Source organism: Anolis carolinensis, unplaced genomic scaffold (assembly GCF_035594765.1).
Source record: "Anolis carolinensis isolate JA03-04 unplaced genomic scaffold, rAnoCar3.1.pri scaffold_7, whole genome shotgun sequence".
Classification (NCBI taxonomy): Eukaryota; Metazoa; Chordata; class Lepidosauria; order Squamata; family Dactyloidae; genus Anolis; species Anolis carolinensis.
This window is the reverse complement of record NW_026943818.1, coordinates 9,863,496-9,888,028: the sequence shown is the minus strand read 5'-3', so window position 1 is coordinate 9,888,028 and position 24,533 is coordinate 9,863,496. Positions and strand designations below refer to the sequence as shown.

At 42.1% G+C, this 24,533-nt stretch overlaps 1 protein-coding gene across 6 annotated transcripts in view; it reads left to right on the top strand.

The window, feature by feature from the left end:
- The window catches only part of pbx3 (PBX homeobox 3), a 280,063-nt gene that overhangs the window by 229,306 nt on the left and 26,224 nt on the right, over window positions 1-24,533 (top strand). For all 6 annotated transcript variants that reach the window (XM_062959844.1, XM_062959842.1, XM_062959840.1 and 3 more), the window contains 2 exons: window positions 4,653-4,843; window positions 7,029-7,164. In XM_062959844.1, coding sequence (XP_062815914.1) covers window positions 4,653-4,843; window positions 7,029-7,164 — 327 coding nt within the window. The remainder of the gene's footprint in view (window positions 1-4,652; window positions 4,844-7,028; window positions 7,165-24,533) is intronic.

Genomic DNA, 24,533 nt, shown 5'->3' with positions numbered 1-24,533 from the left:
ATATAATATATTTGTGTGTGTGTGTTTCCTATGCTATAATTAAGGTGTGAATTTTATGCAGATTTTTCTTGTTGTTCCAGGATCTCCTGTCCAAATTGTCCTGAATGTGAGAAATATAATTTCTGGAATATTTTCAAATATTCTTTCCCTCCCTCTTTCGATCACGGGGAAGGAAGGCAGAACTGACAGATTACAACTGTGCCCTAAGCAGAGGGTTCGACGTGTTTAGCTCTCATAAAGCCTGGCTTTGAATCTTAAGAGATTCGACCATATGGGTGGCACCAAATTAGGAATGACAACTTCGCTTTTCTGAAAAGCTGGGCAGAGCTGTACCTATTTAATTTGCCAGTGCAGATGGAGGTTTTTTTCTCCCCCAAAAGGAAGAACTGGCCATCATCTTTAGTGTGGAAATAACTCAAGATTTTTAACAAAACAAAACAGATTTATCCTTCGGTCCCTAGCTGGTGGAATAAATACTGTATATACTCAAGTATAAGCCTAGTTTTTCAGCCCTTTTTTTAAGACTGAAAATGCCCCCCTCGGCTTATACTCAGATGAGGATCCTGGTCGACTTATATTTGGGTCAGCTTATACTCGAGAATATATGGTACATTTATTATTTTTCTCTATTATTATTGGTATTATTACATTTATTTTAATCTATTTTATTATTATTAATAATACATTTATTATTTCACTCTGATCTTATTATTATTATTGCATTTATTATTTTACTCTATTTATTATTACATGTATTATTTTCCTGTATTTTATTATTATTATTATTATTATTATTATTATTATTATTTTATTATGACACAGCAAACAAGATAGATATGCTGGATTTCGTATCACAAAATCACAAGTCAAACACTTCCCAAGTGTCTAGGACTGTGTGATGTATTTTCGGATGATGCGTGCAGATCCCAGATGGGTGGCCTTTTGCAGTTGGCAGATCGTAATTTTGTCAATGTCTATTATTATTATTATTATTATTATTATTATTATTGACACAACGACGTTGTATGACACAGCAAACAAGATAGATATGCTGGATTTCGTTTCACAAAATCACAAGTCGAACACTATAATGTCTATTATTATTATTATTATTATTACATGTATTATTTTACTCTATTATTGTTGCTACTATTACATTTATTTTACTCTATTTTTATTATTATTAATAATACAGTAGAGTCTCACTTATCCAACATAAACAGGCCAGCAGAATGTTGGATAAGCAAATATGTCGGATAATAAGTCTATTAAACATCAAACTAGATTATAATTTTACAAATTAAGCGCCAAAACATCATGTTATACAACAAATTTGACAGAAAAAGTAGTTCAATACGCAGTAATGCTATGTAGCAATTACTGTATTTACGAATTTAGCACCAAAATATCAAGATGTATTGAAAACATTGACTACAAAAATGCCTTGGATAATCCAGAACCTTGGATAAGCGAATGTTGGATAAGTGAGACTCTACTGTACATTTATTATTTCACTCTGATATTATTATTATTATTATTATTATTATTATTATTATTATTATTATTATTATTATTATTATTATTATTGCATTTATTATTTTCCTGTATTTATTATTATTAATATTATTACATGTATTATTTCACTCTATTATTATTAAAAGGATACATAAGCACATTTACATTGAAGAAGATGAGAAGAATGATTTGATCAGAGTTGGACAGTCTTACCTTAAATTTGAGCTTTATGTAAATATTCAAAAACATTTAACCTACTGATGCCTCAATTAATGTAATTTTATTGGTATCTATTTTTTATTTCTGAAATCTACCACTCTCGGCTTATACTGGAGTCAATGTTTTCCCAGTTTTTTGTGGTAAAATTAGGTGCCTTGGCTTATATTCAGGTCTTGTGTATATATGGTATTTTTCTTCTGGTCAGGACAACTGAGTGACTTGTCCATATGGCTCCTAGGAAGAAAATCATGACAAAAGAGGAGCCTGGTCTGGGGCTGTCTATCAACTAGTGAAGGTGCACCTTCTCCAGAACTTCCTTCCTTCCTTCCTTTGAGTTGTTTTGGGAAGATTGTGCGCCTTTGAGCTACAAATATCTTCTCATTTTCATTCTGTCCAGAATTGAAATCCTTTGGAAGTGACCTGCATCCTTTTTGCAACATACACGAGTGCAGTTCTACCCTAGCACTTGAATATCTATATTTTTGAGCAGTTGTGGAACTTGGGATTCCTCTACAACAGGCATAGGCAAACTTTGGTCTTCCAGGTGTTTTGGACTCCAACTCCCATTGGCCATTAGGAATTATGGGAGTTGGGAGTCCAAAACACCTGCAAGGGCCAATGTCTGCCCATGCCTGCTCTACAACAACTCAACACACACATACATTGAATTAACTGTATTATTGCTGCAGCCACTTACAATGGCCATCCCATTGCTGGTGGAGAGCCAAGGGGAGCAGATAAGTGCCTGGTTATGTTCCTGTAACCAGACGCAAACAAGTAACATCACCTGCTGAGATGTCGAAGTGTTTGGCTATGTTCCTGTAACCAGACTCAAACCAGTAACATCACCTGCTAAGATGTCGAAGTGTTTGGCTATGTTCCTGTAACCAGACTCAAACCAGTAACATCACCTGCTGAGATGTCGAAGTGTTTGGCTATGTTCCTGTAACCAGACTCAAACCAATAACATCACTTGCTGAGACCTCTGGAAAACCCTGGTGTGTCTTGGGAGAAGATGGCCTTGGTTTTAGATCGCTTTGAAGTTGATAGCCAGATGCCTCTTTAATTTTGGTGGAATCTCGCTCTTAGGACATAGCCAGATGCCTCCAATTTCTCCAGTCTGAGACATCTGGAGAACCTTGGTGTATCTTGGTGAAAGAACACCTGGAGGGTCGGAGTTTGCCCATGTGTGCTCTACAACAGCTCAACACACACATACATTAAATTCATGTTATTACTGCTGCATCCACCCACAATGCCCATCCCATTGCTGGTGGAGAGCCAAGGGGAGCCGATAAGTGCCTGGCTATGTTCCTGTAACCAGACTCAAACCAATAACATCATCTGCTGAGATGTCTGGAGAACCCTGGTGTGTCTTAGGGAAAGATGGCCTTGGTTTTAGCTCGCTTTGGAGTTGATAGCTAGATGCTTCTTTAATTTTGGTGGAACATAGCCAGATGCCTCTCCAATTTCTCCAATCTGAGGCATCTGGAGAACCTTGGTGTATATTGGTGAAAGAACACCTTGAGGGTCGGAGTTTGCCCATGTGTGCTCTACAACAACTCAACACACACATACATTGAATTAACTGTATTATTGCTGCATCCACCCACAATGGCCATTCCATTGCTGGTGGAGAGCCAAGGGGAGCAGATAAGTGCCTGGCTGTGTTCCTGTAACCAGACTCAAGCCAGTAACATCACCTGCTGAGATGTCTTGGTGTGTCTTGGGAAAAGATAGCATTGGTTTTAGCTCACTTTAGAGTTGATATCCAGATGCCTCTTTAATTTTGGTGGAATCTCGCTCTGAGGACATATCCAGATGCCTCTCCAATTTCTCCAATCTGAGACATCTGGAGAACCTTGGTGTATCTTGGGGAAAGAACACCTTGAGGGTCGGAGTTTGCCTATGTGTGCTCTACAACAACACACACATACATTGAATTAACTGTATTATTGCTGCAGCCACCCACAATGGCCATCCCATTGCTGGTGGAGAGCCAAGGGGAGCAGAGAAGTGCCTGCCTATGTTCCTGTAACCAGACTCAAACCATCTGCTGAGACGTCTGGAGAACCCTGGTGTGTCTTGAGGAAAGATGGCCTTGGTTTTAGCTCACTTTGGAGTTGATAGCTAGATGCCTCTTTAATTTTGGTGGAACATAGCCAGATGCCTCTCCAATTTCTCCAATCTGAGGCATCTGGAGAACCTTGGTGTATCTTGGTGAAAGAACACCTTGAGGGTCGGAGTTTGCCCATGTCTGCTCTACAACAACTCAACACACACATACATTGAATTAACTGTATTATTGCTGCAGCCACCCACAATGGCCATCCCATTGCTGGTGGAGAGCCAAGGGAAGCAGATAAGTGCCTGGCTGTGTTCCTGTAACCAGACTCAAACCAGTAACATCACCTGCTGAGATGTCTTGGGAAAAGATAGCCTTGGTTTTAGCTCACTTTAGAGTTGATAGCCAGATGCTTCTTTAATTTTGGTGGAATCTCACTCTGAAGACATAACCTCAATTTCTCCAATCTGAGACATCTGGAGAACCTTGGTGCATCTTGGTGGAAGATGTCTTTGTTTTGCATCTTGCTCTCAAGATTTAGCCAGATGCCTCTTTAGTTTTGGTGGAAGATACCCTTGGTTTGCACATTATTCTGGGAACATCACTAGATCTTGCTTCAATTTTGGTGGCAGATGTGCCTGGGTTGTATCTCGCCCTGGAGACATCGCCAGGTGTTCTTCAATCCTTTCTGTTCTCCAGCAACCATTGCTGTCAGAGCAGGGCAGGTTGTCACCAGTGACACACTGAGTCCTGTATCTGGTGACAGGAACCATAGCAGCGTTCCACTGGTTGTGATTATTGTTGGGTCTTAGACTTGCCGATCCGCTTCTCTAACGGTCCCTTTCCCTCCCAGGCCTGCAATGAATTCACCACGCACGTGATGAACCTTCTCAGAGAGCAAAGTCGGACACGGCCCATTTCTCCAAAGGAGATCGAGAGGATGGTGGGCATCATCCATCGGAAATTCAGCTCCATCCAGATGCAGCTCAAACAAAGCACTTGCGAAGCCGTCATGATCTTGAGATCGAGGTTCCTCGACGCCAGGTAGGTCACACCTTGAGTGGCTTCCTATTCACCTTGACCTGTATGTTGCGACTAAGGTGGTCTTTCCTTCAAATCCAAGCCCAGTGTCCTCTTTCCTTGAACAGAAAATTGGGAGTCAGAACAGATATGTGAGGTGAATCCCTGCTATCTCTAGTAAGTGATGAGCAGTAATGGGTCTTCCCTTTGGTAACCTATTGTTTAACCAGTAGGACTTCTTTGTAAGCTTTCATGAGCTGAAGGTTCCTCTTCCTTGGGTTGGAGACATAGAGATCCTCATTGCACATACCATATATACTTGAAGATAAGCCGAGTTTTTCAGCCCTTATTTATGAGCTGAAAAAGCCGCCCCGGCTTATAATCGGGTCAAGGTCTCCTCCTTTATCAGTGTGTTTTCTTTTGCAAAGCCTCCCTCGCTCTTAATCAAGGGAGTGTTTTGCAAAGAAAAAGACGCCCTTGCAAGTCAGGAAATAGAAAAATATATATTTGTTAATCTTATGAAAGCATTTTCCCCTGAAATATTTGTTAAACTCTCCTACAGATATATAGGCATTAACCCCTTGCAAGCTTTTGCCATCTCTATGTATCTTTATATGTGTATCTATCTATATAAATTAATTTTATATATGAATTTCCCCTAGTATGTTTGTAGGTCTTTGCAAATCTTTTATACATATAGATCCATGTACCTGTGTATCTGTAGCCATATATATACATTATTTTTATATATGAATTTACCCTCATATGTTTGCAAGTCTCTGCAAATATCTATATAAAGAGAGATGTCTGGATAGATATGAATATATTCTTACCTACCTATATATAGGGCGTGGAAATATTACAGGGGAGAAATGAACATACAAATATATATAGACATGTCTAGATAGATATGAATATATATATATATATATATATATATATATATATATATATATATATATGTGTGTGTGTGTGTGTAATGAACTTTCTGCCTAGGACAAAACAACAAAACTACACATCCCAGAAACACTAAACTTGGCAGCGCAATTCCTCATCCATGCCTCTACGTTCATACAACAAAAAGAAAAGAAAAATAAAGTCCTAATTAGAGGGAGAGAAATAATTGTTTTTATCCAATTGCTGCCAGTTAAAAGGACAAGCTCCGCCCACTTGGTCTCCTAGCAACCCACTCAGCCCAGGGGACAGGCAGAGTTAGGCCTCACTTAGGCCTCTTCCACACTGCCTAAAAAATACAGATTATCAGATTTGAACTGGATTATATGGCAGTGTAGACTCAAGGCCCTTCCACACAGCTATATAACCCATTTATAATCTTATATTATCTGCTTTGAACTGGATTATCTTGAGTCCACACTGCCATATAATCCACTTCAGTGTGCAGTCGGACACAACTGGACTTAATGTCAGGAGAAAACCTTTATCCTTTACCTTAACTACCACCAATTCCTCAATACTTTATTTCCCATACCACCAGACTTTGCCACAGCAACGCGTGGCTGGGCACAGCTAGTGTGTGTGTGTGTGTGTGTGTGTGTGTGTGTGTGTGTGTGTATATATATATATATATATATATATGGCTTGCAAATATTGTATGGGAAATGCACACACACACACACATACGTAGAGAGAGGGGGGATTTGCAAATGTTTCAGGGGGAAATGCATATGTGAAATTAGTATCTATAATTATAGATCTATATCTAGCTCTGCATTGTTTATATAAGCATTGAATGTTTGCCTGTTACTATGTTGGAACCCGGCCTGAGTCCCCATGGGGAGATAGGGTGGGATCCGAATGAAGTTATTATTATTATTATTATTATTATTATTATTATTATTATTATTATTATTAGGTTATTGTTGATACCATATTGTTTTTGTTGCCTCTACTTTTCCACTTATAGAGCTAGTTTATTGCTTTTCTTTGAAATATTCAAAAACATTTAACCTACTGATGCCTCGATTAATGAAATTTTATTGGTATCTATTTTTATTTTGAAATTTACCCATAACTGCTACATTTCCAACTCTCGGCTTATACTTAAGTCAACAAGTTATCCCAGTTTTTTGTGATAAAATTAGGTGCCTCGGCTTATATTCGAGTCGGCTTATACTTGAGTATATACGGTACATCTCCTTACTGTCTTTCAATACTAATCTCTCACAACTCCCTTTTTCTTGTGTTGCAGACGGAAAAGGCGCAACTTCAGCAAACAAGCCACAGAAATCTTGAACGAATATTTTTACTCTCACCTCAGCAATCCTTACCCTAGTGAAGAAGCCAAAGAAGAGCTGGCAAAGAAATGCAGCATCACAGTATCACAGGTAGGATGAAGCTTGTTGGAAATTGCAACCTCCTCAGCTTTTCACTATTTCGTTGTTAGCGTATATATTTGCTAACCTGTATTCTATGCGCATGTTGATTTGCCAGTTTGACTTGTACCTCTTTGGTGTGGAAAGGACTATAGAAATGTGATTATACTGAGCATATTCAGACTCAGGACTCCATTTTGTATTCACATTTACATTTGACCTCAGTGGAGGTGGATGCATGTATGTGTTTGCTGTTCAATGAAAGCAGACCCTTTTTTGCTTCGGACCTCAATGGAGGTGTGGATGCTTGTATGTATGTGTTTGCTGTTCAGTGACAGCAGGCCCTTTTTGCATCAGACCTCAGTGGAGGTGTATGTATGTATGTGTTTGGTCTTCAATAAAATTTATTTATTTTATTGCATCACTTCTACCCTGCCCTTCTCACCCATCAGGGGACTCAGGGTGGCTTACAATATAAACATACACATCAAAAAACAGTTTTCATCAAATTTAAAAATCCCTCAAGATAAAAAAGTACAATATAATTAAGAATATACATTAAAAATACACATAATTATACATTTAAATATACATTTAAGGCGCTTTTTGCATCAGACCTCAGTGGAAGTGGATGCATGTATGTATGTTTGCTCTTTAGTGGAAGCAGGCTTTTTTTTGCATTGGACCTCAGTGGAGGTGGATGCATGCATGTGTTTGCTGTTCAATGAAAGCAGACCCTTTTTCGCTTCGGACCTCAATGGAGGTGGATGCATGCATGTATGTTTGCTCTTTAGTGAAAGCAGGCTCTTTTTTGCATTGGACCTCAGTGGAAGTGGATGCATGTATGTATGTTTGCTCTTTAGTGAAGGCAGGCTCTTTTTTGCATTGGACCTCAGTGGAAGTGGATGCATGTATGTATGTGTTTGCTCTTCAATAAAAGCAGGCCCTTTTTGCATTGGACCTCAGTGGCGGTGGATGCATGTATACGATTGCTTTTCAATGAAAGCAGAGCCTTTTTTGCTTCGGACCTCAATGGAGTTGGATGCATATATGTATGTTTGCTCTTTAGTGAAGGCAGGCTCTTTTTTGCATTGGACCTCAGTAGAGGTGGATGCATGTATGTATGTGTTTGCTCTTCAATAAAAGCAGGCCCTTTTTTGCATTGGACCTCAGTGGCGGTGGATGCATGTATACGATTGCTTTTCAATGAAAGCAGGCCCTTTTTTGCATCAGACCTCAGTGGAAGTGGATGCATGTATGTATGTTTGCTCTTTAGTGAAAGCAGGCTCTTTTTCGCATTGGACCTCAGTGGAGGTGGATGCATGTATGTGTTTGCTCTTCAATGAAAGAAGGCCCTTTTTTTTGCATCAGACCTCAGTGGAGGTGGATGCATGTATGTTACTGTTTGGACTTCAATATAGAAGTATGCTTATGAACTTCAGTTGAGTACAAGTATACTTAAAGACTATTGATTATGAATGTTACCCTGTGTACTCAACACAGAGAAGCTACATCCTATCAGTAACTGAACTTGAATAAGAAATGTGCCTGTACGATGAATTAATACAAGATGTTTGTGAGTAAACAAGGTATGTTATTTTTCAAAGAAGACTTTAGTTTTTTTAATCTCTGAGTGCATATTTTAAACTAAAATGTTATTAAAGGGAGTGTATATGTTTTGGGCAATTACAATTACAACTGCAATTTCAACTTTAAAGAAACAACAAATATATTTTTGTAGTGGCATGTCTTTATCCTTGGCAGTTCAAAGACATGGTTCTACAGTCTAACAGCTGAGTTACTTGTGTGCCATTACATGAATACTTATGAATATTTATTTATTTATTTCCAATATTTCTATCCCGCCCTTCTCACCTGAAGGGACTCAGAGCGGCGTACAATTGGCAACAATTTGATGCCGACACATCATTAAAAACAACAACAACATATAAAAAATGTATTACAACCAATTAAATACAGTATAAAATATAAAACATAAAACATATGCTTAAAATCTGTTCATCCAATATCCTCCTACTTTATCCATATAACAGTCTGGGTCATCTTTGTCATTTATTCATTAAAAGCCTGGGCACAAAGCCATGTTTTTAAGGCTTTTCTAAAACTCAGAAGGGTTGGGGCTTGCCGTATATCTCTGGGGAGGATGTTCCACAGCCGGGGAGCCACCACCAAGAAGGCCCTGTCCCTCGTTCCCACTGCTTGTGAGGCAGGCGGGACCGAGAGCAGGGCCTTGCCAGATGACCTTAGGGAACTTCCTGGCTCATAGGAGGAGATGCGTTCGGACAAGTAGATTGGGCCAGAACCGTTTAGGGCTTTATAGGTCAAAACCAGCACTTTGAATTGGGCTCGGTAGCATATCGGCAGCCAGTGGAGCTGGTTTAACAAGGAGGTGGTACGCTCCCTGTAAGCTGCCCCAGTTATTAGTCTGGCTGCTGCCCGTTGTACTAGTTGGAGCTTCCGGGCCATCTTCAGAGGCAGCCCCACGTAGAGAGCGTTGCAGTAGTCCAAACGGGATATAACCAGAGCGTGGACCACCGTGGCCAAGTCAGACTTCCCAAGGAACGGGCGCAGCTGGCGCACAAGTCTGAGTTGTGCGAAGGCTCCCCTGGCCACCGCCGAGACCTGGGGCTCCAGGCTCAGCAATGAGTCCAGGAGAACCCCCAGACTGCGAACCTGTGTCTTCAGGGGGAGTGCGACCCCGTCCAGCACAGGCTGTAACCCTATTCCCTGTTCAGCCCTGCGACTGACCAGGAGGACCTCTGTCTTGTCAGGATTCAGTTTCAATCTGTTCGCCCTCATCCAGTCCGACACAGCGGCCAGACACCGGTTCAGGACCTGAACAGCCTCCTTAGTGACAGGTGGGAAGGAGTGACAGAGATGGACATCATCTGCGTACAGATTTATTTATTTTATTTATTTACAGCATTTATATTCCGCCCTTCTCACCCCGAAGGGGACTCAGGGCGGATCACATTACACATATAGGCAAACATTCAATGCCTTTTAACATAGAACAAAGACAAGACAAACATAGGCTCCGAGCGGGCCTCGAACTCATGACCTCCTGGTCAGAGTGATTCATTGCAGCTGGTTGCAGCTGGCTTGCTCTCCAGATGACACCTCACCCCGAAACTCCGGATGTTCTCTCCCAGCGGCTTCATGTATATCTTGAACAACATGGGGGACAGTATTGACCCCTGTGGGACCCCACAAGTCAATGGTTGTGGGGCCGAGCAGGCGTCCCCCAGTGACACCATCTGGGATCGACCCTCCAGAAAGGACCGGAGCCACTGCAAAACAGTACCTCCGACCCCAATCCCGGCAAGGCGCCCCAGAAGGATACCGTGATCGACGGCATCGAAGGCCGCTGAGAGGTCCAGCAGAACCAGCAGGGACACTCTACCCCTGTCCAGTTCCCGGCGTAGATCATCAACTAAGGCGACCAAGGCTGTCTCGGTACCATGCCCCGGCCTGGAGCCAGACTGTGCCGGATCCAGAAAATCGGTAACTACCAAGAATGCCTGGAGTTGTGCGGCCACTTGTCAAAGGGTTGAACATGCTTTTTTTTTACTAGTGGTTTTCAAAAGGTGGTCTCCACATATTCAAGGGGATTCACATTTGTTCTGATGCAAAAGGGAAATCAAATAATCCTTACTTGTTCATCAGGTGGCTAAGTGAATTGGTGGTCCCTCTCGTCTGCCATAAAAGCATTGCATCTCCACGTTGACCCTGAAGTGTATTTTTCTAGCTCGATTGGCTGAAGGCTCGTCCTCGCAGGCAGCCCGAACACAGCCCTTCAGTAACAGTTCAATGACAGCTGTTTGTGCCGTAGCCATAAAAGTCTCGTAGACAAAACGACTCAGGCGCTTTGGTACATTAGAAGTGTCAGAGGCTTAAAATACTGCAGTGGGATCCATGTCTCCTGCTACCGAGAAAAGATGGCTTTCGCTGTGGGGAGAGTTTAAGATTTCTCTCTGTGCCCAAACACATACAACTCCGGATTCGAAAGACATCACGCCTGGCTTTAATGTGCACGCTCTTGTTTGGAAAAGGGAGAAAACGGGGGGGGAGCCGAGGAGAAGAGACAGCAAAAGACCCAGTTCTCGGAAAGTGGGACTTTTTTGAAAGAAAGCGCAAACCTAAGTGTGCATTATTGATTTTGCCGACTTTGGTTTTCACGCGTTTATGAAGCCATAATATGTCTACCGTATACGATCGGTTTGTGATGTTCCGTTTTAGAAACAGAACGGGAAGAAAAGGATATTTCAGCTTGGAAGCTTTTGAGTCTGAGCCCTTCCACACTTGCACAATTTCTCCCAGGCTTACGTAAACCTGTATCAATTCAGACAGGGTCTAGGGAGCACCTTGGGGTCAATGCATGATTTCCGCAAGCGCATTGTGGTTTCGGGTGTGTATATACCACTGTCCTCCACATTTGCAGTTTGGACTTTTGTGGGTTTGATTAGTCCTGGATGTGATTTTAAATGTTTTATCTAGAAAGGTCCAGGTCCTCCAGTGTGACTTTGGGGTCAACTTCCTTAAATCATGCTGGAGGGAACACCTCTCCAGGAATCCTTAAGTTTTCCAGTGCTGTTCAGTGGCCAGCTTCCAGCCGACTTTGACCATAGAGTCATCCTGGAAGACCATAACATTCCTAAAGAGGTAAAAAAAATAGCATTTTTTAACTTTCTTGGAGTTCTGTGCTCTTAACTCCAGTGAATTTGGAGGGTTGCTTTTAATGCATATATATGTGTGTGCATGTGTTTATATGTATATGTGTGTGTGTGTATATATATATGTATATATATACAGTAGAGTCTCACTTATCCAAGCTAAACGGGCCAGCAGGAGCTTAGATAAGCGAATATCTTGGATAATAAGGAGGGATTAAGGAAAAGCCTATTAAACATCAAATTAGGTTATGATTTTACAAATTAAGCACCAAAACATCATGTTATACAACAAATTTGACAGAAAAAGTAGTTCAATAAACAGTAATGTTATATTGTAATTAGTGTATTTACGAATTTAGCACCAAAATATCATGATATATTGAAAACATTGACTACAAAAATGTATTGGATAATCCAGAACGTTGGATAAGCGAGGCTTGGATAAGTGAGACTCTACTGTATTTGTTTGTCTTATTACATTTATTATTATTAAAAGGACTAGCTTTGCCTGGCCACACATTGCTGTGGCTTATGCTTTCAGAGTGTTGCTCTTTATTTACTGTCCTGGTTTTAGAGATTATATTGTTCTGTATTATTATATCACAGTAATTATTACATATTATATTTATAATCTTATATTATCTGCTTAGAACTGGATTATATGAGGCCCCTTCTACACAGATGTATAAAATGCACACTGAAGTGGAGTATATGGCTGTGTGGAGTCCAGATAATCCAGTTCAAAAGAGATAATATAAGATTATAAATGGGTTATAAATGAGTCTACACTGCCATATACTGTAATCCAGTTAAAAGCTGATAATCTGTATTTTATAGGCAGTGTGGAAAATGCCTAAGTGAGGCCTAACTCTGCCTGTCCCCTGGGCTGAGTGGGTTGCTAGGAGACCAAGTGGGCAGAGCTTAGCCTTCTAACTGGCAGCAATTGGATAAAAACAATTATTCCTCTCCCCCTAATTAGGACTTTATTTTTCTTTTCTTTTTGTTGTATGAACGTAGAGGCATGGATGAGGGGTTGTGCTACCAAGTTTAGTGTTTCTGGGATGTGTAGTTTTGTTGTTTTGTCCTAGGCCGAAATTTCATTACCCTTTTATATATATAGATGCGTAAGCACACTTACATTGAAGAAGATGAGAATAATGATTTAATCAGAGTTGGACAGTCTTGTCTTAAATTTGAGCTTGATGTAAATATTCAAAAACATTTAACCTACCGATGCCTCAATTAATGTAATTTTATTGGTATCTATTTTTATTTCTGAAATTTACCACTCGCAGTTTATATTGGAGTCAATGTTTTCCCAGGTTTTTTTGTGGTAAAATTAGGTGCCTCGGCTTATATTCGAGTCGGCTTATACTCAAGTATATACGATAGTTAAATTAAATTTCCTACTTGACAGATGCAACTGTCTTTCGGGTTGCTTAGGTAAACAACGAGCTGGGACTATTTAATGGTCGGTCACTCAATCCGACCCAGGCTTCGAACTCATGATCTCTCGGTCAGTAGTGATTTATTGCAGCTGGCTACTAACCATATAAAATCATACAGATGCCTTTGGCCTTTCCAGGAATATGGATTAAGGAATTCTGAGCACATTATCCTGTGCTCTTTAAGATGGGCCCTATAAACCTGCCAATTACTTTGAGACAAGTCCCTAAATAACAGCGGAGAACTACTGCTCCATCGAGGTGCTTCGACCTCTGATTCCCATCTGCCTTATCCAATGGGAATGGATTGTGGAACTACAGTAGAGTCTCACTTATCCAACACTTGCTTATCCAATGTTCTGGATTATCCAACACATTTTTGTAGTCAATGTTTTCAATATATCGTGATATTTTGGTGCTAAATTCATAAATACAGTAATTACTACATAGCATTACTGCGTATTGAACTACTTTTTCTGCCAAATTTGTTGTCTAACATGATGTTTTGGTGCTTCATTTGTAAAATCATAACCTAATTTGATATTTAATAGGCTTTTCCTTAATGCCTCCTTATTATCCAACATATTCGCTTATCCAACATTCTGCCGGCCCGTTTATGTTGGATAAGTGAGATTCTACTGTATATCTGGAGGACCACATTTGACACTGGGTTATATCGCATCCTATGGTATGCAGTGGTTAAGGGATTTTAAATAATCTTTTAGATTACAGTGGAGGAAACAGGAAAAATCCAGGAGTCATTTTGTTCTTTGCTTTGTGAGCTCCTTGTGGTTCCAGACAGAGGCAACCTGTTCCTGAATTCCCTGCGTTATCTTTCCCTGGCAGAGTCATTGTTTTACTCACCAGGCTCCGGGAATTTTGCAAAAGCCATCCCTCTCTAAAGCAAACCCAGATGTCAAATTAACCCTGCCTTTCTCCTTGCCTCTTCTGCCTCCAAGCCAATGATTAAGAACATCTCCATGAACAACAAAAAAACCCCCCGCCTGCCTGGATCTTCGCAGTCTTTTTGTCCTTCTTGAAAGGATCTCTCTTGTCACTTGTCCTCATTTTGCACTCATTCATTATCTCCTCTTATATTTCTCGCCCCCCACTCGGATTTTGTTGCCTTGGGGGCAAGAGATGGACAGACACAGCTCCGCATCTGCCCTCTCCTTCTTCCCTCGCAGAAACTTGGAGATTTTTGCCCTTTGGCTGTTTTGTTCAGATATGCCTGGGATGGAAGGGTCTGGCCTGGGGTCTTCGGCAGAAAAGGGAGGAGATGGAGACGCAAACACACACACACACAACACGGAGGCGCACGCTGCACCAAGCCCTCGGACAAGTGAAACAGCCCCCGGGCGTGTTTTTTTCCACTCCACTTCCTTTGCGCTTGGGAAGCCTTTTTCCTCCGGTTCCCATCCTTCCGGCTGACGGGAGAACTTGTTCCGATAGACACTAATTAGAATTTAAAAGTGAGATGCATGTATGATACGATTTCTCCGGTTAAAGCCCAGCCGACTCATGTGGATGGCGCGGGTTTCATGCTAGGAAGAAATCCACCCCCCTCAGGCTCATTCCATTCAAAGAGAGGCTGAAATGGCCACTTTGGGCAACACGTTTCGAAAAGACGGGAAGGCCAGTTAGTTGTTTAACTTTTCATATTTTGACTTCTAAAGGTGGGAAAAGGCACTTGTAGGATTTATTTTCTTTCTGCCTCCGGAACTGAAATAATTTGTTTGGTTCAATTACATCTTGATTTGGGCACAGATGGTACAGCGGGTTAAACCGTTGAGTTGCTGAACTTGCTGACCAAAAGGTTGGTGGTTCGAAATTGGGATGCAGAGTGAGCTCCCGCTATTAGCTCTAGCTTCTGCCAACCTAGCAGTTTGAAAACTGCATGTTTTCGAGTAGATCAATAGGTACTGCCCCGGCGGGAAGGTAACGGCGCACCATGCAGTCATGCCAATGACCACATGACCTTGGAGGTGTCTACGGACAACGCCGGCTCTTCGGCTTAGAAATGGAGATGAGCACCAACGCCCTGAGTGTGAGTAGATCAATAGGTACTGCTCCGACGGGAAGGTAACGGCGCACCATGCAGTCATGCCAATGACCACATGACCTTGGAGGTGTCTACGGATAACGCCGGCTCTTCGGCTTAGAAATGGAGATGAGCACCAACGCCCTGAGTGTGAGTAGATCAATAGGTACTGCTCCGGCGGGAAGGTAACGGCGCACCATGCAGTCATGCCAATGACCACATGACCTTGGAGGTGTCTACGGACAACGCCGGCTCTTCGGCTTAGAAATGGAGATGAGCACCAACGCCCTGAGTGTGAGTAGATCAATAGGTACTGCTCCGGTGGGAAGGTAACGGCGCACCATGCAGTCATGCCAGTGACCACATGACCTTGGAGGTGTCTATGGACAACGCCGGCTCTTCAGCTTAGAAATGGAGATGAGCACCAACGCCCAGAGTCAGACACAATTGGACTTAATAATAATAATAATAAGAAGAAGAAGAACAAGAATAAAACTTTATTTGTATTCCACCCTATCATCCCGAGGGGACTCAGGGCGGATTCCAACATAAAATGGCAAACATTCAATGCCTCCATGAACAAACAAATACAGTAGAGTCTCACTTATCCAAGCTAAACGGGCCGGCAGAAGCTTGGATAAGCAAATATCTTGGATAATAAGGAGGGATTAAGGAAAAGCCTATTAAACCTCAAATTAGGTTATGATTTTACATATTAAGCACCAAAACATCATGTTATACAACAAATTGGACAGAAAAAGTAGTTCAATACGCAGTAATGTTATGTTGTAATTACTGTATTTACAAATTTAGCACCAAAATATCACGATATATTGAAAGCATTGACTACAAAAATGGCTTGGATGATCCAGAGGCTTGGATAAGTGAGACTCTACTGTACTGACATAAAAATCCCAGAGAAACCCCACATATAAAAATAACATTAAAACCTCACATCAATTTAAAATCAAACATCAAGAAATTAAACTACGTGTAGTCAAACAAAATTATATAAAAATTATATAGAAATCCAAACAAGCATCCACATTAGTTTACAACAGCCAACTAGAGTTCACAGTGTGGGTCAAACGCTGACCATGATGTCAGGGGAAAACCTTCACCTTGGGGAGGTGAGTAAGACCCACAGTCACCTGCTTTGGGTCTTGCTCAAGAGAAACGTGGGATAATAATACTCATCATCATGATAGTAATTCCCTGGGTAGCAAAATATCAACCAGTCTTAGATGAGACTAGATGCTGGCATTCCAAATGGTTGCTAGCTAGAAATCCCAGAGATATCAACCATTCTAGCTAAAGGATTAAAGCAGTCGGGAGTTATAACTCTTTAATCCAGTGGTTCTCAACCTGTGGGTCCCCAGATATTTTGGCCTTCAACTCCCAGAAATCCCAACAGCTGATAAACTGGCTGGGATTTGTGGGAGTTGTCAGCCAAAACATCCAGAGACCCACAGGTTGAGGACCACTGAATTTGAGAGAATCTGTGAGAAGATCTTGAAGCCCAGGTGCCTTGGGCATGATCTCACGGTTACTTGGTCAGGCTTAAATTAAGAAGTGTGGGCTTCATGCCTTTTAGAAGAGACAACTGGTAATTTGGGTGGGATTTGTGGGAGTTGTCAGCCAAAACATCCAGGGACCCACAGGTTGAGAACCACTGAATTAGACTGAGAGAATCTGTGAGAAGATCTTGAAGCCCAGGTGCCTTGGACATGATCTCATGGCTACTTGGTCTGGCTTAAATTAAGGAGTGTGGGCTTCATGCCTTTCAGAAGAGACAGCTGGTAAACTGGGTGGGATTTGTGGGAGTTGTAGGCCAAAACATCCAGGGACCCACAGGTTGAGAACCACTGAATTAGACTGAGAGAATCTGTGAGAAGATCTTGAAGCCCAGGTGCCTTGGGCATGATCTCACGGTTACTTGGTCAGGCTTAAATTAAGAAGTGTGGGCTTCATGCCTTTTAGAAGAGACAACTGGTAATTTGGGTGGGATTTGTGGGAGTTGTCAGCCAAAACATCCAGGGACCCACAGGTTGAGAACCACTGAATTAGACTGAGAGAATCTGTGAGAAGATCTTGAAGCCCAGGTGCCTTGGACATGATCTCACGGCTACTTGTCTGGCTTAAATTAAGGAGTGTGGGCTTCATGCCTTTCAGAAGAGACAGCTGGTAAACTGGGTGGGATTTGTGGGAGTTGTAGGCCAAAACATCCAGGGACCCACAGGTTGAGGACCACTGAATTTGAGAGAATCTGTGAGAAGATCTTGAAGCCCAGGTGCCTTGGACATGATCTCATGGCTACTTGGTCTGGCTTAAATTAAGGAGTGTGGGCTTCATGCCTTTCAGAAGAGACAGCTGGTAAACTGGGTGGGATTTCTGGGAGTTGTAGGCCAAAACACCTGGGGACCCACAGGTTGAGAACCAAGGGGCAGTTCAGGAAGAAACTCAGTTGTGTAGCCTGTTAATTCCCATCTTTCCTTTGGTTTTTCATGGAGCAAACACAACCTCCTTCAAGTTAATTGCTCTTGTCAGCGAGAGAATCTCAGCCACCATCTTGCCACGACTGTGCATCTTGAAGATTTAACTCATAATTTACTGCTTTTTAAAATTTCACTTCGTAATTAACATGATAAATAAGTGCCAGGGTATTGTTTGAAATGTAATATACAGTTAAGCCCAATTAATTAATTGGCCTTCAGTGATTGGGAACGGAATGATGTTCGTTGTGTTGTTTTGCTTGGTTTTTTATGTGCAGATAGTTTGTTTTAATGAAAAATGCGACACTAAATAGCTTTCTCTCTCCCAATGCCTCATCTCCCCTCCCAAACTTCTTACACGTATGAAGGAAACGAAAGCGGAGACAAATGTGACCTAGAATGCCGTGCAAATGGCAGTGTCAGATCTTTGGCGTGCTTCAGCTCTCTGTAAAATGAGCGTGGCTGGAGTTCGGCTTGGGTCTTGTGTTTTCATAAGTGTACGTAAATTTATGGAAATAATATTAAGTCATTCCACAATGACATCTTCATGCATGGTTTGCCATGTCAGAATCACAATCAAAGAACTCCTAATAGATCAGTGGTTCCCAACCTGTGCTTCGTGGACTACCAGTGGCCCCACGAGAGCAACTAGTTTTGCGAACCCCTCTTATAGTGCCGAGGCAACGGGAATTCCGGGAGGGGAGAGGCTGACTACCCATGAAAGGCATGACGACAAGCCTCCTGACTGCTGCTTCTCCTCCTCCTCCTTCCCCCGTTCCATGTGGCGCCTGGAAATGGGGGCACCTTGGTGTCTTCCTTTTTAGGCCTGTTCCTGGGGTTATTTGGGGTACTGATTTAGAAAATTGCATTGGATAGACCACATCAGCTCTAGATTATTAAATATAATTTTCTGTGGGCGAGAAGATGGTGACTACTGGATGGCATATGTTCTGTATCAGAAACTAGAGCTGATGTGGTCAATCCAATGCAATTTTCTGAATCAGCACCCCAAATAACCAAAAACTGATTTGTACTAATGTTGGAGAGTGGTCCCTGGTCAAAGTGGTCCCTGGTCAATTGGTCCTTGACCAGGGACACTCAACTCCTGGAACGATTCCATCAACGTCGCCTCCAAAAAATCCTGAAAAACGCTTGAGAAGACAGGCGGACAAATGTCAGTGTGCTGGAAGAAACAAAGACCACCAGCATTGAAGCGATGCTCCTACACCATCAACTCCTCTGGACTGGTCACATTGTCCGAAGGCCCAGTCACTGTCTCCCAAAGCAGTTGCTATACCACCAACTCACTAATGTAATGTTGGTGGACAGGAAATGAGAATGAAAAATGGGCTTAAAACCAAACTGTGGCATAGACATCGAGAATTGGGAAGCCCTGGTCCTTGAGCGCTCTAACTGGAGGTCAGCTGTGACCACGACATGCAAGTGTGGAGAAGAGCAAACCACAGACCACTTACTACAATGCAGCCTGAGCCCTGCCACATGGAGGACCTTCTTATAGCAACACCGGAGGCACTCCAAGTGGCCAGCTCCTGGTCAAAGGACATTTAGTATCATGCCAAGTTTGCTTGTGTCTCAAATACATTACAACGTATACTCTCGGTTCACTTCTGACAAAACATGATAAATAAGCTGTGACCAGCAGTGCTGCAGAATTCGAAGAGGCACAAATGGAGGGCGAAAGGGAGAAACATGCCAAGAGGAAGGTGCATCTAGCCAATCCTGACCATAACCATCTTCTGTCTGGAAACTGATGTCTTCACTGTGGAAGAACATGCAGGTCAAGAATAGGTCTTCAAATGCACCTCCAGGACACCATGGAGGGCCATCAACCTCGATCTACAAGGGATTGACTAAGTAAGGTCCTTGGTCAATAAAAGGTTGGGAGCCACTATTGAAGAAGCTTGTCCCCTTGTGTTCCTTCACTGTGATGGTTGGACCTCCGTAAATGATGTTCTGCATTTCTTGCTGGCCTTTGAGGGCCATCACCCTCAGGCTATGAGGGATCGCCTAAGTAAGTAAGTAATAAGGTCCTTGGTCAATAAAAGGTTGGGAACCACTGTTGAGGAAGCTTGTCCTCTTGTGTTCCTTCACTGCAGTTGGTGGACCTCCATAAATTATATTCTATACATTTTTTGCTGGCCTTTGAGGGCCATCACCCTCAGGTTATGAAGGATCGCCTAAGTAACTAAGTAAGTAAGGTCCTTGATCAAAAAAAAGATTGGGAACCACTGTTGAAGAAGCTTGTCTCCCTGTGTTCCTTCACTGTGATGGTTGGACTTCTGTAAATGATATTCTTTGCATTTCTTGCTGGCCTTTGAGGGCCATCACCCTCAGGTTATGAGGGATCGCCTAAGTAAGTAAATAAAAGATTGGGAACCACTGTTGAAGAAGCTTGTCCTCTGGTGTTCCTTCACTATGATGGTTGGACTTCCGTAAATGATATTCTGTGCATTTCTTGCTGGCCTTTGAGGGCCATCACCCTCAGGCTATGAGGGATCACCTAAGTAAGTAAATAAAAGATTGGGAATCACTGTTGAGGAAGCTTGTCCTCTTGTGTTCTTTCACTGCAGTAGGTGGACCTCCATAAATGATATTATGCATTTCTTGCTGGCCTTTGAGGGCCATCACCCTCAGGCTATGAGGGATCGCCTAAGTAAGTAAGGTCCTTGGTCAAAAAAAAGATTGGGAACCACTGTTGAAGAAGCTTGTCTTCCTGTGTTCCTTCACTGTGATGGTTGGACTTCCGTAAATGATATTCTTTGCATTTCTTGCTGGCCTTTGAGGTCCATCACCCTCAGGCTATGAGGGATCGCCTAAGTAAGTAAATAAAAGATTGGGAACCACTGTTGAAGAAGCTTGTCCTCTTGTGTTCCTTCACTGCAATGGACGGACCTCCATAAATGATATTCTGCATTTCTTGCTGGCCTTTGAGGGCCATCACCCTCAGGTTATGAAGGATTGCCTAAGTAAATAAGTAAGTAAGGTCCTTGGTCAAAAAAAAAAAGATTGGGAACCACTGTTGAAGAAGCTTGTCTTCCTGTGTTCCTTCACTGTGATGGTTGGACTTCCGTAAATGATATTCTTTGCATTTCTTGCTGGCCTTTGAGGTCCATCACCCTCAGGCTATGAGGGATCGCCTAAGTAAGTAAATAAAAGATTGGGAACCACTGTTGAAGAAGCTTGTCCTCTTGTGTTCCTTCACTGCAATGGACGGACCTCCATAAATGATATTCTGCATTTCTTGCTGGCCTTTGAGGGCCATCACCCTCAGGTTATGAAGGATTGCCTAAGTAAATAAGTAAGTAAGGTCCTTGGTCAAAAAAAAAAAGATTGGGAACCACTGTTGAAGAAGCTTGTCTTCCTGTGTTCCTTCACTGTGATGGTTGGACTTCCGTAAATGATATTCTTTGCATTTCTTGCTGGCCTTTGAGGTCCATCACCCTCAGGCTATGAGGGATCGCCTAAGTAAGTAAATAAAAGATTGGGAACCACTGTTGAAGAAGCTTGTCCTCTTGTGTTCCTTCACTGCAATTGGTGGACCTCCATAAATGATATTCTGCATTTCTTGCTGGCCTTTGAGGGCCATCACCCTCAGGTTATGAGGGATCGCCTAAGTAAGTAAATAAAAGATTGGGAACCACTGTTGAGGAAGCTTGTCCTCTTGTGTTCCTTCACTGCAATTGGTGGACCTCCATAAATGATATTCTGCATTTCTTGCTGGCCTTTGAGGGCCATCACCCTCAGGCTATGAAGGATCACCTAAGTAAGTAAGTAATAAGGTCCTTGGTCAAAGAAAGGTTGGGAACCACTGTTGAAGAAGCTTGTCCCCTTGAGTTCCTTCACTGCAATGGATGGACCTCCATTTCTTGCTGGCCTTTGAGGGCCATCACCCTCAGATTATGAAGAATCGCCTAAGTAAATAAGTAATAAGGTCCTTGGTCAAAAAAAGGTTGGGAACCACTGTTGAAGAAGCTTGTCCCCTTGTGTTCCTTCACTGCAATGGGTGGACCTTCATTTCTTGCTGGCCTTTGAGGGCTATCACCCTCAGGTTATGAGGGATCGCCTAAGTAAGTAAGTAAGTAAGTAAGTAAGAAATAAGGTCCTTGGTCAAAAAAAGGTTGGGAACCACTGTTGAAGAAGCTTGTCCCCTTGTGTTCCTTCACTGCAATGGGTGGACCTTCATTTCTTGCTGGCCTTTGAGGGCCATCACCCTCAGGTTATGAGGGATCACCTAAGTAAGTAAGTAAGTAAGTAAGAAATAAGGTCCTTGGTCAAAGAAAGATTGGGAACCACTGTTGAAGAAGCTTGTCCTCTTGTGTTCCTTCGCTGCAGTGGATGGACCTCCATAAATGATATTCTGTGCATTTCTTACTGGCCTTTGAGGAAGCAGGACTCTCCAGATATCTACTTCTGCCACAAAGAATTAATCCAGCAGTTTCCAGGAAGAAGCTGTCTGCGTGGTAGGGCTTTGGTGGGCTGTAGAGAGCGTCTATCTCCCTCCCTGCCTCCCGCTGCTCTCTCCAAAGGTCACCTGGGGCTTCAAGGCAGCAACGGGGAAGAGGAGGGAGCAGAGAAGGCGACCGCAAAAGGGGGTGAAGGATACCCCGGGGCCATCTCTTTCTTTGATGTCCGCCAACCCGCTTCCCTCCTGAATTCCAGACAATGGATTTTAGTTCCAGTAATCGAACCAATGTTACGAAATAATTCTGGATTTTTGGTGGTGGCGGGAGGTTTTCTCACCCGGGCTGGAGGTCTTCCTTTGGATGTGGTATGCAGGTTAAACATAACGTACGATCGGCTGCTCCTTTCACTGCTTCCAATTAAACCTTGCTTGTTAGTTTAACCTCTAGGTAATCCTATCAAACAACGGATGTCAAGGCAACACTGCCCACAGTGGCTTTGGATGAGTGGCCATTAATTTTAATTGCCTTGATATTAAAGATTAAGAAGAAGTGGGACCAGCCGGGTGGAAACGATCCGATGTCAGGCAAAATCCACTCGCTGAGTCTTCCCCAGGCTGCGGGGATATTAAAATTTTACTGGGAGAATTAAACAAGCCTTTATTAGTGAGGGCCGCTGTTTGATTGGTCCAGAGGTGTGCATAAACGCCGATTTCTTATATATCCGCGGACAATGCGCTTGACGTATAGAGATTCCGCAATTATGAAACTGTTAATAAAGCCATAATTGGATTGTCCGCAGTAATTATTTGCTGGCTTTCATTAATGTATTATTGCTTCCTGACTGACAAGGTAATATTAAGTGCAATATATATAATACCGTGTCTGGGGAATGCGGGCAGGCGGGAAGGGGCACCTTCTTTTATTGTGTTTCAAGACCCTTTTGTTCATTGCTTTTCAACCAAATAGCAAGATTTTGGCACTGGGAAAGAATTTTCCTTACACTAAAGGTAGTCAAAACAAAACAAAAGGCTTTGCATCGCTGGAAAGCAAGGAGAGGCTTCTTTTCCGTGATTATTCGGAGATGCACAACCACCGAGGAATTGGCTGTGTTGAAACAGGACCAGTTTGATTTATAGAGTAAGGTGGTGCCCAAGATTTCTTCCCCGCTTTGGTCTGTGGGGAGAAAGATAAAACAAGAAGGTTTCCTCCTTTTTGAATTATAATGTACTACTAGCTGTGCCCAGCCACGCATTGCTGTGGCGAAGTCTGGTGGTATGGGAAATAAAGTACTGAGGAATTGGTGGTAGTTACGGTAAAGGGTAAAGGTTTTCCCCTGACATTAAGTGGAGTCGTGTCTGACTTTGGGGTTGGTGCTCATCTCCATTTCTAAGCCGAAGAGGTGGCGTTGTATTATAATAATAGTAATAATAATGACTTTGGTAATACACACTGCTTCACTCCATTGTCAGCTTCCTTTCTGGAAGAATCCTTTCTTGGGAGGTGTTAGCTGGCCCTGATTGTTTCCTTTGTGGAATTTCCAATTTTCCTGCTTTCAGAGTGTTGCTCTTTATTTACTGTCCTGGTTTTAGAGATTATATTGTTCTGTATTATTCTATCACAATAATTATTTCATATTACAGTAGAATCTCACTTATCCAACATTCACTTATCCAGTGTTCTGGATTATCCAATGCAGTCTGCCTTTTAGTAGTCAATGTTTTTGTAGTCAGTGTTTTAAATTCATTATGATATTTTGGTGGTAAATTTGTAAATACAGTAATTACTACATAGCATTACTGCACATGGAACTACCTTTTCTGTCAAATTTGTTATATAACATGATGTTTTGATGCTTAATTTGTATAATGATTACCTAATTTGATGTTTAATTGGCTTTTCCTGAATCTCTTCTTATTATCCAACATATTCACTTATCCAAGGTTCTGCCAGCCTGTTTATTTTGGATAAGTGAGAATGTACTGTATATTTATAATCTTATATTATCTGCTTAGAACTGGATTATATGAGGCCCCTTCTTCACAGCTGGATAAAATGCACACTGAAATGGATTATATGGCAGTGTGGAGTCAATATAATCCAGTTCAAAGTAGATAATATAAGATTATAAATGGGTTATATAGCTCTGTGGAAGGGCTTTGAGTCTACACTGCCATATACACTCAGGTTCCGTTGATACCTACCTGCTGCTATTGTGCCAATTCCTATCTTCCTCTTCACTGTTATACTTAGGTATAATATTAGAAATTTTAGTCCAATCTTTTGGT